The sequence below is a fragment of the Rhea americana genome, unplaced genomic scaffold (genome assembly GCF_003343005.1).
Source record: "Rhea americana isolate MKP2758 unplaced genomic scaffold, rheAme1 scaffold_311, whole genome shotgun sequence".
Taxonomy (NCBI): domain Eukaryota; kingdom Metazoa; phylum Chordata; class Aves; order Rheiformes; family Rheidae; genus Rhea; species Rhea americana.
This window is the reverse complement of record NW_028186437.1, coordinates 335,411-351,685: the sequence shown is the minus strand read 5'-3', so window position 1 is coordinate 351,685 and position 16,275 is coordinate 335,411. Positions and strand designations below refer to the sequence as shown.

The window sequence follows — 16,275 nt, the reverse complement described above, 5'->3', positions numbered from 1 at the left end:
GGATTCCAACCTGTCTTTCTTCAGAGGGAGGAGTTTTTTCTGGGGTAAATGCAATAGATGTAGAGACCCAGATGGGCTTTCTGTGAAACAATTAAAGTTTCATTGCTAAATGGGAAAAGCTGGGGATAACTATGAGAGTTATGAAATATGTAATGCACTTGCTAATGGAAAAACTACAAAACTATGTTGAAAAGATAAACGTGAGGTTGGAGGAAAATTATTAGTGAAGCCCTTAAGAATCGGCCTAGGATGAGATTTTATTTAATTTCTACATTAACTGGTTGTCCAAGGAGAAGAAATATGCTAATTAAATTGTTGGCAACACAAAGCAGAGATGGTATTATCAGTAGGGAAGAGATGTGATGTGTCATACAGCAAGAAGGGAATGGGCTTAAATATAGCTGTTCAGAGTGTAAATTAACAGAGTTTAGGCATAGTAAGAATTGTCTTCTGTCAGATGAGAGGGATAAGGAGAAAACCAGGGCACGCACTTTTGTAGATCAGAAGAGACCTATGGACATCAGTGTGGTGCAGTAATGAAAGTGGAAATATGCTAATAAATTGCCCATCTAAGCTGTTATTCCACATATGTTAAATTTCTGTTTGTGTTTAATCTAGCAGCTCTGCCTCCTCACAAAGACAGGAAACCATAAGAAGAGCCCATAAAAAGCAGAATTACATTTTATCTGTGCTTTAGTATCTTTTTGGAAGAGAGACTTTTCTCAGATTATCATTTGAGTTGAGTTCAACACTTGAGATGCTCTGAAAATTAAACCATGATTGTGATAACGCAGAGCAGTGATGGCCGGTGAACAGCCCGGAGGTGGATTTTCGCCCACCACAACAATTCATCAACTGGATGCATGGTTGTTGCAGCAGTCTGTTGTATTCATATATTAGAAAAAACTCTCTTGAGTCTCAGCAGCACTGTTGCTGTCTTTAGATACATGCTCAGTAGAGAGGAAAGGAGAGAAAGAATATGCTGGGGCTGCAGTTTGTCSTCCTCATGGTCAGCGTAACTTGTGTGCAGGAGAGAAGAGGGGATGATGATGTGGCTTAAGGCTAAGGAGATGTTCAGGTTGCTCAGGTCAGCTGACTGCAGTGTTGGGAGCATTCAGGCAGACCAGGAAAGGATAATGTTTGGAGGTAGGATGAGCCTAAGAGCAGAATGGTGTGAGGGTAGGAAGGGAGAATTTATGGAAGGAAGGATGAGCTCTGCTCATCCGTGGTTTCTCAGCATGCAGCTCATGTTGGATTGGACAGATCTAGAGTGGCTAGGTCCTGGAGGAGAGGAGCTGCAGTTGGATGTCTGCAGACAGGGATTTCAGAAAGGGCAGTAAAGCTGAGTTGAAAGTTTACATTGAGATTTCTTGCTTTTTTTCTTTTTAAGGTATAAAATTCCCTAATGTCAGTGACACACTCAGAGAAACTCGAGAGACTGTGCAGATGGATCACAATGGCAATGTGGCTCTTACCAGTATAGCYTCCTAAATAGGCTACAAAGAGATTTCATAAATTCCTATGCAAGAAATTTGGTGTGAATTAACAACCTAAGAATGCTGATGGGTTATGGATTCAACTGCAAATCCACCAATCCCCTGCCCCCACTCCCCCCCCCCCCCCCCAAAAAAAAAAAAAAAAAGACGACTGGGATGCTCCAGGACTGTGGCAGTGCAGAATGACTAACCTCAGCTTTCTGACTTGTTTATACACTTCTTTCACCTCTGTGTAATCAGAGCTAAAGGCCAATAACCAGGATGTAGTAGTTGCTAAAAAATTTATGCATTGGTGGAATCAAAAAGCAGGAGGAGGTTTTGGCCGTCATACAACTATGTAAAAAGTTTTCAGGCTTTGATTTTATGAGAGGCCAACTGACCATCAGCCGCTAACTGGTATTGCCAAATAGAGCAAATGGGTGATATCCTGCTAGAATATAGAGATTACTCTTGACTGCAGATATGTGATTGGCCAAAGGAATACAAAGCTGTTAGAGATTTTCTTTGCAGGCTTTTTGCTAGAGCTTTAGCCAAAAGCAGTGGAACAAAGACCAGAGTTAAATTTAGTATATGTCAACCTGATCAAAAACAACTACATGCAGACAAATCCTGTCTGGCTTCAGAGACAGTGTGCCCTGTAATTGCCAGAGCTGCCACAAAGGATGGGATCTTGCAGGAAATACTTAAAGCTGTTACAGCAGAAGGCTTGAGGCAGCACATCGCCAGTGTCAGTGTGTGAATTCAGTAGCGGAGCCCGGTAGGTAGAGAGGAGATTTTATTTAAAGGTAGCAAACTAGGGCTATCATTGTTTTGTTCAAAAACAAGTATTTTAAAAATATACTATGGCTATTCAGGGATTAAAACAAATCTTCAGAAAACACTAGAAACTGCTTATGCTAACTCAAATCCATTAAAAATACTGCAAAGCAATTTGTACTAGGCACTCTTAAACTGCTGAATAGCAGCAAAGAAGCTTRAATGTCATCTTTTGACACTTTGTTCAACAGAACACAATGAAATGAAAACAAGAACACATGTACAGCGTAGAAAGTGATACCAGCATTGGAGGCTGAAGGATATAATGAGACTAATGTATTAATAAGTTTTGTTTTCTTATGAAAATGGCCCTGTGCTAGTCTGAGATGGGAAGGAAGGGTTACAAGCACTGGGGAGACCACATGGACTTGTTCTGTGGTTGTGTATGAGTTGGCCCTGGTAGGCACGGTGTGCGGTAGCAGATGATGACTACACAATTTCCAGAATGAAAGGAGGTTGTTTTGCCAGAAAAGCTTGCAAGGAGGCTGGAGCTACAGGATGATAAAGTGTCAAAGAAAGGCACAAGTGAGCTAGCCGTATTGCTATAGGAAAACCAACRTTTCATGGAAGGCCAGCAGGTTCAAGCATCGGCACAGTGTGTTTTGCACACTAGATTGAACAATTCTTATATTTTAATGACAAGCTTGACTGAAAATATGTTAAGATAATGTTGGTCTCTAAGCCTTTGAATGTGTTTCTAGGTTCTGACTTGGAAGGGGAGTATTGGGGCCTGTGACTTGAAAAGATGAACTTCCCAACCCAAGACTGGGCAAGGTGTGGAGCTCCTCTCCTCGCTTGCACACAGCCAGTTGGAAAGGGAGGCGTGACGAAGCTGAGCTCCAGCAAGCCCTGAGCAATCACAAAACCACAACACAAGGCAAGATTGTTCCAGGTCCTTAAAGTCCCCTTTGAGTTGATCTTTTAATTTAGGAGAAATAAGCTCTTCCATCTGTGCAGAACAACCTCTGTTATCTTGTCACCTTTCCCCATCTGTATCTCATCACCAGAAAAAAAGGATGATCGTTGAGTCCTTGCTGCTTTCATTTCTGCCTTCCGAAGGGCTAGATCTTTCAACAGAAGTTTTCTCATTTGTTTTGTKTCAGTTAATAATATAAGATTGTTCTTAAAGTAATTTCAGATAGCCTTTATCTTTTATATCATTATGATAGGGTTTATGTATCAAGTTTTACAGGGAATTGTTTTCACAAGTCTTTCTCAATATATTATCTCTTAAGCAGATTTTACTCATTAAGCCTTTTTCAGACACAGAACTGATCAGAATATGAAGTATTTCACAACCGAATAAACAAAGACAAGTCTGTGGTCACAAGTACCCGACATGTTCTCCTAGTGAGGCTGGGAAGCATTGGATTCACGTTCTTGTCATTGCTGTGGCTTTTAATTCCCATTGCTTGCAGGCTTATTGGAGAGAAGGCAGAGTGAGTATGGAGGATGCCATAAATTTCTCAGCAGTTAAACGTGGGGAGTGTGAATCATTTCTTTCTTGGAATAACTTTAATGGAAGAACCCAACCTGATGAGAAAAACGTGGAAAACCTTTTCTTTAATTTTTTTCCTGTTTAAATGTTTTTTTCCAGACTATTTTTATTATGAAAGCATGAGTACTTTGAGAAATCTGAGAGAGTTTTAGAGTACTAACACTTGCAGAGTTAGACTGCTGCAAAAATGTATTTTGCTACATTTTTTCTTAAGGAACAGTAGAGTTCTAACTAAATAGAAAGGAGAATGATTTGTACCTAGAATAGTTTGTATTAGATTTTAAGCAATTTCTGCAACTTCTGGAAGGTTATAAATTGCTTGGATTTCCTTCAGAAGAGACATAACATCATTTCTAATATGTTTAACAGCAATACCAAATGTCAAAAGCATAAGAGAGCTTATATCTTGCAGAGGGAATGCCAGAAGTATAGCAATGTGTTCAGTAATTCCTTGGTTTTACAAGAAGCAGTGGATTATGTTCATTGAACCTTACTGAGTTACTATGTCATTCTTTGGATGACTTATCTTGATTTCAAAGTGATTCTCTGTACAAGAGAAGAACATAGCCAGTTTAGTGAAGATCAATTTAGTGACTTCTATCCCTAAAAAGAAGTATTGGCATCTTTGTTGTTTTAGGACTCAGATTCATGGTTCTTGGGATCTAGGCCATTCCTTAATGTCATATGGTCTATGGAGTGCTGAATGGAAAGCCAGAACTCCTGCTTCTCAGATCCTGTGCCTGCCATTTACTAAGTGTAACTTTTGAAAAAATACCTACCATTTTTGGTACAGAGGATCACAGCCACTAATAGAGTTAATGAAAAATTTAAGGCTATTATTACATTTCTGAGTTTCCTAATGTGTAGTATTTTATTGCTCTAAAAGCTGAGCCAGTCAAAAACATGCAAACAGTCGAGAACAATCAAAAACAAAGACAACAGTAAAAAAAAAAAAAAAAAAAAAGAAAGAAAGAAAAGAAATAGTACAACGTGCAGTTAGTGCTGTCACAAATAAAGGATTTGCATTAATCTGAATTCTTTGCATAGCTGGAGATGGAGTTTCTTTCCTGTCCACTTCATTGTGTATCAAAAGGAGATAACAACAAGGTATCTTGAATCTGGCTTAATTATTCTGATATTCTAATGTTATGAATTATAATTATGTTCTTAAGTTTGCATTAATTTTGCCAGGTGGAATTCATTCTAACAAGTTGGGGAATTTGGGGACAAAAACCTTAATTTTAAATAATTTGAAATGGTAAAATCTATAATTCAGTTTAGATGATCCTCTGTGACACCACCCCCAAATTTCTGAGTTGCTTTGGCACTCTTGACTTCGGTGAATTGATAGTTAATTATCAAGAAGTTGTTGTCACTTCTTTTCAACTGCAGTTTTAAAAACAGTCTCTCCAGGTGTCCAGCACCAACAAACTTCAAACTCCACAGGATTATCCAGTGGTGTGAACACACACGAGTGAAAAAGTAGCTTGAGATTATCCAGTACCAGATGGATCTGTACCATGGAAGTATAATTGTGATTRTGGTCATTCATGCTATTATTTCAACCATTCCCAGTGCTATTTTTGCTGTTGTGTTTACTGTAATTTTGGTTGTCATCTCAAGTTGCCCAGTATAGAAACTACTGTTATAATGGGGTTCGGCAAAGGCAAGCCTTAGATGCATCTCCTCTGCATCCAGTCTGTTTTTAGACACCTTGACCTTGTTAGAAAAGGTCAGAAAATGCTTTATATAGGAATTAATGAAGACAAAACAAATAGAGCAAAAATTCTGCTTGATTTACGGATTTATAATGAATTTCCACCATATCTTTGGTTGGAAAACTTTTGTATTTATCCGTTGAGGAAATAGCTTTCAAAAATTTCTGTAAAGGAATTTATTGTCAGGCAGGAAGTATTTTCTTTGAAGTAAAACAATACATTTACAAGGCTAAACTCCAGTCATTGTAACATCTTTGACTTCTGAGGTGCTCTACGTGTTTATTTTCCCTCAAGATTTTTAGCAGTTAGTCTGTACTGATAAAGCTACCTACTCTTACCTTGTCTCTTCTATTTTCTTGGCTTAGGGGAAATAATTTTTGCATTATATCAGGGCTAAGAGCTAGAAAGTATGAAATCTGATCCYGGTTCTGCCACTTGGTGACCCTTAAGAAGCTGGTTCACCACATTGCTTCAGTTCCCTTGTCTGTAGGACAGGTAAACGGTAGTTTTATCTGTTTACAGGAGTGGCTATGTACAGAAAGTATTTTGCAGTCTTAAAAATGTTTAAAAACAATACTAAACTTTTTAATGGTTTCTTTAATGTACCATCTTTTATTGAAATAAAATAAAGTTATCTGGAGTTTACAGTAACTGTGAATTTCAGATTAACTCTGAAATCTTTCTACTTGAAATCAGTGTATCCCACTTCCTTGGAAGGCTATTCTATTCCATTATTCATTACGAGGGCCTTAAAATTGCACTCCAGTGACAAAGCCTTTATTTATTTTTAGACAATTGGCATCCACTTCTGGCTGACCTAGAATGCTGCTTTGATGACAATGTCTGTGATCCAGCTGGGTTTGCTGAATGGTTGAATAAACAAAGACAGATAGTAAAATGTGGGAAAGAAAAGGCTATTTTTATTATATTAGAGAATGTGTCCAGCAAAATACAGGCCTGATTCTAAATGTCGTATCTTTAACAATACGCTTCAGTTAAGTGCCTTTGTGCTCTCCGTAATATTTCTGGAATTTTATCATTATTGAATTTCAAGGTTATGAGAAGACTAAGACCATAAAGTTCAGAGTGAAGGTGATTCACAAAGAAAGGCAATCAGTCCAGGATTTTGCAGGGTATAACTCAGGTTAAATAAATGGAAGTAAGAACATAAGGCTAAGCTTGTTGCTTTCTGCCTTACCAGGGTTTCCTTGTGGCTTTGTTTCTGGCTCTTCATTGTAAGTGATGTGGGGGGGAACTGTATGCTTTTACACGCCTCAGGGCTCTGCTCAGCCTGGCTGGCCAGGTACACCCTGATATTTTAGAAAACTCTATCCTTGCAGCCAGAAGTCAAGCAGTATTAAATAAAACTGCAGCATGCTTTTTCCTACAGGCGCATGCCTGGAGCCCAGTGCGTACAACAGTGCCGCTGAAAAATCCTTTAGGAAGTTTATCTTCTGCCCACTGCATCAGCCCTTCAGATGTTTTGTCTGTGTGCAGTTTATGGAGTTTGTTTGGAGTACTTTTGGAGCATCACAGCRATTTGTTAGATTGTTTTAAACAGCTTTACATTATGTATGAATTTAGATTGGTTTGAGCTGAATAAATCTTTTTAGCCCTTAAGACTTTAAAAATAGAGGCCTAAATTAGGCTTGTAAATCTCTAGCAAAGTTGCCAAAGAGAGCAGTTTGTTTTTCTGCATGCTAAGAGCCAATCTGCTGAACATTTATGTGTTTAAAATGACATTTGCTTACAGCACAAGCTATGTATTTATATAGTTTAATCCTGGCCTGATACTTGGTGAAAAAGATGTGAAAGCAGGAGAGAGGGGTTGGGAAGGATATTTCTTCAGTCTTGGAAAACCTGCATCGGTTTTATGATGACGGAAAAAGCATGTGGAAGCTAGATAGAGGTCTGGATTATATGTTATAATTTGAGGGAACTGTATTGAGTAAGCAGTGCGTTACCCTTTATGGTGCTGGGATGTAAATTGGCACTGGGCAGCCCTAGAGATGGGGAATCCAGATTTTCAGAAAAATGTGTTTGATGGATCTGAATAAGAGTCCAGATTGAATGGGGAGAAATTTATTCTGCAAATAATAGAACAGTTGTAAAAATGGTATTTCAGAGCGCATCGAACTGATTTGTGAATTGAGGTCAAATTGACCAGTTTTAGCCAAAACCAACCAACCAACCAAACAAACAAACAAAAAAAATTAAAGCTAAAAATTGCTTAAACATTTAATTTCCATATTTCTTCAATGTGAAAACTTTATAGGTAGCTTCCCCCCCCCCCMAAAAAAAAAAAAATCACGTTCTGTTTCACCAGCTGCAAAGTCAGCTGAATTTTTTTAGGATACTGCTGCCTGCAGGCAAAAAACTGCAGGCTGTAGAATATGCAGATGTGTCTTGTTTTGACTAAGATCAAAAGGGTATTTCATTAAGCAGTATCATGATCTGAATTTCTCTCTCTTCCTTATTCAAAAAGAAGAGGGTAAAATAGTTATAAGCCACCAGAAAGCAGGTGTCAAAGGGCAAAATTTGACCATGATTCAAATTTCACTGTGAATTTAGGCAAGTCCAGTATGTGAGCCTTAGGACCAAGTGATAAAATAACTTTCTTGTGTGTGTTCAAATTGGGTTTCATGTTGCAAATAATAGATCATAATTAAAAAGAATATCCTGATACTCTAGTTCCAATATGTCATTTGTCAGTTATAGTCTGCGCAAAATGTAGATCAGAGAAACTAAAAATCTGTATAGCTGCTGGCATAGGAGGAAACGCCGCAAACTCCATTATACTACAGCAGTGTGGGCCAGTGAAACCCATTATATTCACTGTAAAAAGCAATGGCATAACTTAGAGTTCCAGCATGAATATTGTGAAAATATTTTTACAGTGAAAATACTTTGTTTCACAGTTCTTTTAGTGGTCATTGCATGCCAGAACAAGAAGTCATTTATAGTATGTATAAAATAACCAGATGTGCACTAGCTTTTAAATACAGCTGCTRTCCCATCAACAGAGGGGTTATTTCCACCACGTGAAACAATTAGGGTACCCGACAAATGCCCTGCAGGAACCTTGTACAATCATAATAATCATGTTTGTCTTGGACTAGGAGCTTCAAAGGATTTATTTAGACTCCTTTCTGTTTATTTGTTTCCAGAATGTAAAAAATGGCCTTTCACATATAATATGCTAAGCTTGATGACTTTAGTGTAATTTTCCATGGTTCATACTTTCTGCAGTAATAAATAAAATATAATAAGAATAAATTATAAGTATTTATAGGACTGTTTTTGTCTTTTATTAGGTTCTTATGATTTAGAATTTAATAACCCTGCCAAGCCTTCAGTCACAGCTCTTCTCTTTAACATCAAAATGATTGTTCGGAATTTTACAGTTGAAAAATGAAACTCATGCTTTAGGACTGATCTTGTTGACTACAAAAACTCTCACCTGTGTCAATGCCAAGGAAAGCATCCGGTGCCATAGACCAAACAAAGTTAGCAAAACTTAGACATCCAGATCGGGGTTAGGAAGTTCATATGACCCAAGGATGTTCCAGCTCCCATCCCAGGACCCTGTTTGTTGACTAGACACATAATAATGTCTAGTCCATGACAGACTTGGTTGCTTGCCAGGTGCATCAGGTATGCTTATGGAAAAATATCCTTAAAAAAATCTCTGGGTTCTAGAAGGGTTGCTTTTTATAAATGAGCATAACCCCCATGCATAAATTATTCACAGTTTATGATATCTTTTATCACAATTTATGATATAGTATCTTACCCTAGATAGTTCTAGATTTCTTTTTAAGTAATACATATTCCATTTTCTGAATGTTTTTCTTGTAAAATTTGTACTTAGTTTGTATGGAAAAGAATGTAGTTGATGGTGCTAAGAAAGAAATAACAGTCTTTTAGTTTCTGAAAAAATATTCTTAGTCCRTTTTATTCTGTGCCCAGACTTGAAACTGAAATATCTACTTCATTTGGCTTATCTTGATGTACAGCAGCTTTGTTTTTAGTTTCCATGGTAAAACATGTTGTTCTCAATGTCGTGATCATCCATGCATCTGTATGTTCCACTGTGGTCATTCCTATATCTCATACTCTCAACATGGGAGATGTATTTGATATGAGCCTTATCACCGCATCTGCCTAATGCTGGGGATTAAAGAGCAGTATCTGCTTCTTTCCACCCCTATTTGAAGATATACCCTACACAGATCTTTTTTTTAAAATCATTACTGTCCTTAGATGCTTTTAGCAATTAGGACAATTAAATTAGTTGTCTCAGTTGTTACTGACAACATCTAAGATTTTTTTTTAATGTAGAAAAAAAATCCTTCTAACCACAGTGGCCTCAACGTTGTTCTGTAGATTAAAAGTATTGCCTTGAACATGAAATGGTCAGGCAAAAGATAAAGGCTGGGACTACCTGTACTCTTTGTGAGAGCGTCTTGTATCCCAGGAAGGCTCTCTGTCTGCAGGTGTTTCACCTGTCAAGCTTGCAAAGACAAGATGGGTAGGGTGGCAAATCTCTCTTGAACAAATTTATCATGATTAACTTCAAACCCAGGTGCCCAGGACATCCCAAGAAGACTCTGAGGAACCCAGGACCTCTCAGGTAGCTTCCTTCTCAGATTTTCAGCCTCAGCATTGAACAAGGAAATGCTCTTCAGTGAGATAAGGCACTAAGCATGCTCTGGTAGATCCCCCTTTCCTTCCACCTGCACAGTCCAGTTCCTTGTATTGCATACAGACATGATTCCAGTAAGATCATAATTGGTTATAATGTGTTTGTTATTATCTGCCTCTTCAGTGGTGGATGTTTAGATTGCATGGGGGAGTGTATCCTCAGGTGTTTTTTAAGAGGAAAACACAAGTTCACCCCAAGGCAGATACTTAGATAGCAGTTATGCTTTCGGTGTGCTCTGCCATTGGTGCCAAGGGGTTGTGTCAGTCTTGGATCTTAATAGCAGTTGTAAATACTAAGCYGGATTCTGTAATGTGAGTAATTTAGTGACCTTGTCTACCTCAAGACTATAGCAGCCCTCATCAGCTTGTTTTGTGGCTGTTTTAGTACAAGTCCAAGATTCAGAATATGCAGCAATACACATAACGAAATATTAGATAATATTTACATTTTCTCTCTTCTCCTCCTCTCTGCCCCCCAAGAGTTAGAAGAGGCAGGAACCCTCTCCACATATTCCAAAACTTGCAATATCAGAGTTCAAAGATGTTCTGCAGGAGCAAAATATAGAAAATCCGCATTTGTCCTCTTGACTTTAATGGCAGTGAGGAAGGACTCAGTCATTGCAGCTCTCACCTCACATATGAGGAGTCCGGAGAAAAAATGTACTGAATATTTTTGGGAGGAGAAAAAAGCAGTGGGTAGAATATTTGTATCAGCTGCATCTTCCGTGGTAGCTACAGAAGCAAAAAGCTAAAAGATCAGGAGCCAAGACAACTGGTTTTATTAGGTAATGAACAYATAATTTTATGCCAGTGGTTTATGGTCGCTAATGACCAAGTCCTTTGTTAAGGTATGTAGCAGATTTAGAAGCAACTCATTTTCTTTATAGGCAAATTATCATCTGGCTATGGGGAGGAGTTTGTTTTGCTGCTGTTGGAAGGCCAGATGTGGGGTAAGGAAAACTGGTATTTTGCCTTGCATGTATTTGCCATGGTGGTAACTTCACAGTCAGTGGGGCTTCTTGCGTCAGGATTTTCCAGCGAAGAGTAAGTGCTCTGGGTTTGCAGCTCGAGGGTTCCCAGTGTGGTTAACAACGTAGAAGGYCTTTTAGGTGACTCTTGTTGGCAAGGCTGTTCATGCTCTGAAGTCTAAACAAGCAACATGATGAAAAGCCATTTAGTGACTTTCTAAGTTAATCTCTTAATTGAGGGTGGGCTTTYCTGTCAGCTGTTAGAATGCGCTAGGGCCGAGAGCAGCATCTGTGTCGCTGAGAAGCTCATCCAGCGCAACATCTGTCAGTGTGCTCAGGAAACTAGGGTTAGAGCTGCTCCTTTCTTGTGAGTCCAAGAGCTGATGTCCAACCAGACTGGTCAATAGTGTTGACAACACTTGCACCATTACTCTGAGGAGGAGGAAGTTACTTTCCCTTGGGTTTGTGCAGTTACTCTGAGACAGGTTGTTGTGTGCATATTCAACAGCCAGTTTGTTTCCTGCTTTTTGCTTCAGAACCTGGAAAAAAAAAAGTTTTATTACATCTGCATGTTAACTATAAATTAGGTTGGAAAAATATCCTACTGTTACCTGTCTAAATAAAGGAAGGAGAAACTTGGTAATATCCTTTTTGCAGTAAAGCAAAAAGGTTTTCTGTAAAGCTTTAACACGTTCTTGCCAAAGGAAAGAAAGGATTGCGTGTCTTTTCAGTAAGCAACAGTAGAATATACCTGCAGAAGTGTTTATCAAATATTCATCTGTTCCCTYATGCAACTTATTCCCTGGGCAACATTTTTCATTGATAACATACATTCTTTTTATTCTGAAGAATGCTCCAAAAACTGTACAGAACATAATGCATTAAAGAAGATGCTACAAAAGTACCCTATTGAATGTGCTTTATGTTACTATTTTACTATTGATTAATACATTGCATAAAATCTTTTAAAYATATATGGGTGGAGGTAGGATTTTCATATATTACTAAGATATATGTATGGGCTTACATTAAAATACTAATTTACTACCACTGGTTTTACTGATATAGCTAGGCTGAAGAGAAAAAAAAAAGTTGTTCTTAATATAGAACAGATGTGTTAAAGAAAAGAAAATCAGATTTCTTTTTTATTATATTTTGCATTTCTTTCAGATTTTACTAATAGAGAGGGGAAAATATTTTTTCATTGACTGGCGTGATAATTTTACCTCATACTGCTGTTTATAGAATACGAAACTTTCAGATTTTTGAAAAAAAATCATTTGGATATTTGTGTAAAAATCATATAGCATAYAGAAAGAATGAGATGATGGTAGTTTTTTTATTAAATTTAACTAAAGAGGAAGAATTTCTAGTTTTAATCTCAGAGTGTGATTAGAAAATAACCTTACCTTTGGTATCTACCTGTCAAGAAGACAGCTATTAAAATAATAAGAATAATCATGCCAAAAGTTTGAGTATATTATGTATTTGTTTTCTTTGTCTGAGCTACGTTTCTAGCTGTGTCTGCTTTATCTCAATTGACAATGTTTAAGTCTGTTCAGGAAAGGATGAAGAAACATGTATTTGGAAGGAAGATCCYGAAAATTTTAGCTAGCAGATAGTGAGTTACCAGAAAGAGAATGCTCACTTTTCAGGACGAATGTCAAACAGAGTGAGGAATTCTTCTTTTCTGACAATTCTTTTAGATTCTGCATCGTACCATGAGATAGTGAAGAACATGAAACTGGTAAGAATTTACATACATTTTATGCTATCTAATAATTGTCTTTAATCTGGAGCATATTGTCAGCTACATCCCCAGTGTTTTTGTTGAAGGTACAGTAAATTGATCTGTTRGACTTGGAAATTTATATTATCAGTTTTTAATAAAGTTTCAATATTGACCAAGGTTAAAAAAATACAGCTTTTAGTTACCTCTGGCATCCTGCCTTTGTTAGTAACGGTATGCAGTGTTTGATAGTCTCAGTCTCAGGGTTTTTGTCATGTATCGCTTTCAGTTACAACAGTTATATGTAGTCTTAAATTCTTTAAGTCTTTCATTTAAAAGATCTTTCTGCTGATTAAATTCATTTTGGAATTTTTCTTTTTTTTTCATTGCTGTGGCTAATTAAGCTGACTGTTTTGGAAGCTTCTCATAGTCATTTTAAATATGGCTTCATTTAAGGAATATTCCACTCTTTTTATTCAAACWTTTTTTTGCCCTCTGAGCTCTTGTCTTTATCTTCAGCTCACCCTACTACATTTAGGTGTTACCACTGTGGTCTCTTAACGCMGTTTGCACAGCGAAACAACTTCAGCAATGTCGCGGCTTAACGACATGAGCTAAGAGCCCCAGAAATGTGCTTAAGTAGGCGTCTCAGCTCTGCGTGGCCGCCCTTAATCTGTAATATCTGGAACCAGTGTTATTGGATGTATGGAATGAGTGTGCTACAAGTGCCAAAATAATGCACAATTTTACATTTGAAAATTAAAATGCTGGAAAAAAAGCAAAGCTGAGAAGCATCTCATGCTTCTGAACTAAGTAAGTAAAATGTAGGGTGTCCTTTTTTTCTTCAGTGCCACAGAGTAGCAGATGTAGGTCTGCTGTGCTGATTTGTCTCAGTAATCTTAAAATTTTCAACCTTTTTCCTGTATGAGAGTTTTTAGGTCTCTAGTAAATTTTGATGCTTTTCTCTAGGCCACCTTCTGTATTTTCTTTTTAGTTTTCCTTTTAAGGTGGGGAAGCTAAAATATAATGCATACTTAAAGGTATACCTCTAAATGCTATTTTACGTAATAACGTTACTTAAACTTTCTTGTTTTCTCTGCCTTTCCCATCTGTTTATGTTAACTTTGCCACCCCTGTTTATCTGCATTTCTTTTTTCTGAATGTAAGTAGCTTGTGAATAAGTCTATGTAATATGTATGAAAACTTTGGAGTTTGCGTTATTGCTTCCAGTTGACATTAGATTGCGCTTGTTTATGGGATGAATTTCACCTGCTGCTGTACTATATGTTCTTCTCCTAGTATTGCTGAGTTGCTTTGGATTCTCTTGCATAAATTTCTACTGTAGGTTATCCTGTGGTCGTCAGGCTGTTTTGTCACCTCATTCCTCATTGATTAGACATGGAACACAGGTTCCAAGATTTGCGCATTTTACTATCAGTGTATCAACCTCTTTGAATGTAAGATTTAATCAAAAAAATCCTATCAATTAAAATCCCACAATGTTTTTCATAAAATTAGGACTTGATAAGAAGTCCTTGGCTAAAGATTACCCTTTCATTGGTATGCTGACTAGCAGCCATTCTCTACAGAAGTAATCTTTATGCTTTGCATTTTATTAAGAGACATTTGAGAAGAAAAGCCTTCTGTAAGCGTAGTGWATAATTTGAATGAAAGTATTGTGGTGAGCTACTTACAGTGTGGTGAGCACTTCTTCACTAGTCAGTATGCAAACAGATGAAACAAGTACTGTTTTCTCCCCTTATTACTTGTTTTTACACATGTGGTCTGTTAGTATTAAGTTGTATGTAAATTCCCTATTTCTAGCATTTCTCTTTTTTGGGGAAAAATCACTGAAAATGTTCAAGAGGAGTTAAATTCGTTTTGTAAAATCACTTGAAGGGGATTGGATACAGCTGCTTAGTTCGGTATTTGTAAAAAGTCTATTAAACGCTCCTAAACAAGGAACACATCCAGCTGCCTCGGGCAGGACACAGAAGGTAAAGCTGTACACTTTCAAGGAGACACCCAAGGCCCTGTGAATGTGGGTAGGAATGTTTTGTGCTGCTTAATTTGCCATCAGTGCATAGCAGCTTTGTGCTTAGTCTTCTAAGCAGAGGTCTGCGTTTTCTGCCGAACGTGTTATTGCAGACCTGAGGCAGACAATAACGACTTTGTGAGCAAGCGTGTAGGTAGACAAACTTGCACTTACAAATTGGGGTTGATTGTGATTGAAAAAGTAGTACGACTGTAAAACCTCCCTCCTCACAGATGCACGCTGATTAAAAAAAAAGGAAAGAAAAAAAAAGGAAAGGGAAAGAAGAAAACAGTAACTGTTTTAAATGAGGAGATCGTTGTTCTGAAAGTTGTCATATGGTTTTCAGCTTTTGTGGTACTAGCTCCTAGGTTTATGGAGAAAGGAAAGGATTTGTTTTTGTAAGTGTTGTTCTGCAGATGCAAATGTATTTATAACCTATTTCTGACTTTGGGTAGTCGTGCATGTAATTGTGTAGTGATAATGTACAAGCTGAAAACTGAGGACATAGAATTCAAAATAAGGAGACCTGCATTTTRCTTGGGTCTATAATTATTCCTGCACTCTTACTAAAACTGAAGTAAAAGTATAGGCATCATTTACCCAATACAGCTTATATAAAGAGCATAGAGCTGAACCAAACTTCATGTGATTTTTTTTTTTTTTCCTGAGCCAGGACTGAACATTAAACCTTACTTTGTAGGGTTTATTGAAACAGAATTAGGACTGAATCCCTTCAAAATATTTGGTACTGCTAGTTCAAAATACTGAGTGTGCTAAAAATGRCTGCTTTAGCATGGGAGACCCATTTGGCTCAGGGACTGTTGCTGCTTGCTGGGGTCCGTGGAGCACCACGTGCTGCTGGCTCTGCCTCTGCGCCCCGAGCCCTCGCTTCTGTGCTGCCGTGCTGTACGCATGCTCTGCAAATGCTGCTGGGGATAATTTGGTTGACAACAATAATTTGGTAGACTATTACAGCAGGCTCTAACGAGAGAAGAATCCCTGTTGTGAAAGCAGGCTTTCTGCCGTGTCCCACTGCTAAATCTTCCCGTGAGTGCATTGCCAAACATCGGATCTGCGTGTGTGGGCACCTCTGTGCCCAGTGTGCATAGCCACGGATTTACTCGTGGGAGAAGGGGATGCTAAGAGGAGGTCAGACAATGTCATTAACGCATCTGTATTTCCTCAAGAACAACACTGGTGTCCTTCCTCCACCTCCCTTACCTGCTGCCCTCGTTTGAGGGAGCCGCGGCAGGAGGAASCTGCTGGACTCCGACACGAGGGTCGGCGCTGGGCAGCTGAAGGCTCCCCTTG

General features: G+C 38.1%; 1 protein-coding gene across 4 annotated transcripts in view; it reads left to right on the top strand.

Annotated features, from left to right (window-relative positions):
* Positions 1-16,275, top strand: part of BANP (BTG3 associated nuclear protein) — a 166,458-nt gene that overhangs the window by 112,351 nt on the left and 37,832 nt on the right. Inside the window, exon 12 of one of the 4 annotated variants that reach the window (XM_085310140.1) lies at positions 3,014-3,198. The exons of the other annotated variants lie outside the window; for them this stretch is intronic. Within the exon in view, the coding sequence (XP_085166266.1) occupies positions 3,014-3,061 (48 nt within the window). The 3' untranslated portion in view covers positions 3,062-3,198. Of the gene's footprint in view, positions 1-3,013; positions 3,199-16,275 lie in introns of those variants that run through there. 4 annotated transcript variants of the gene reach the window in all.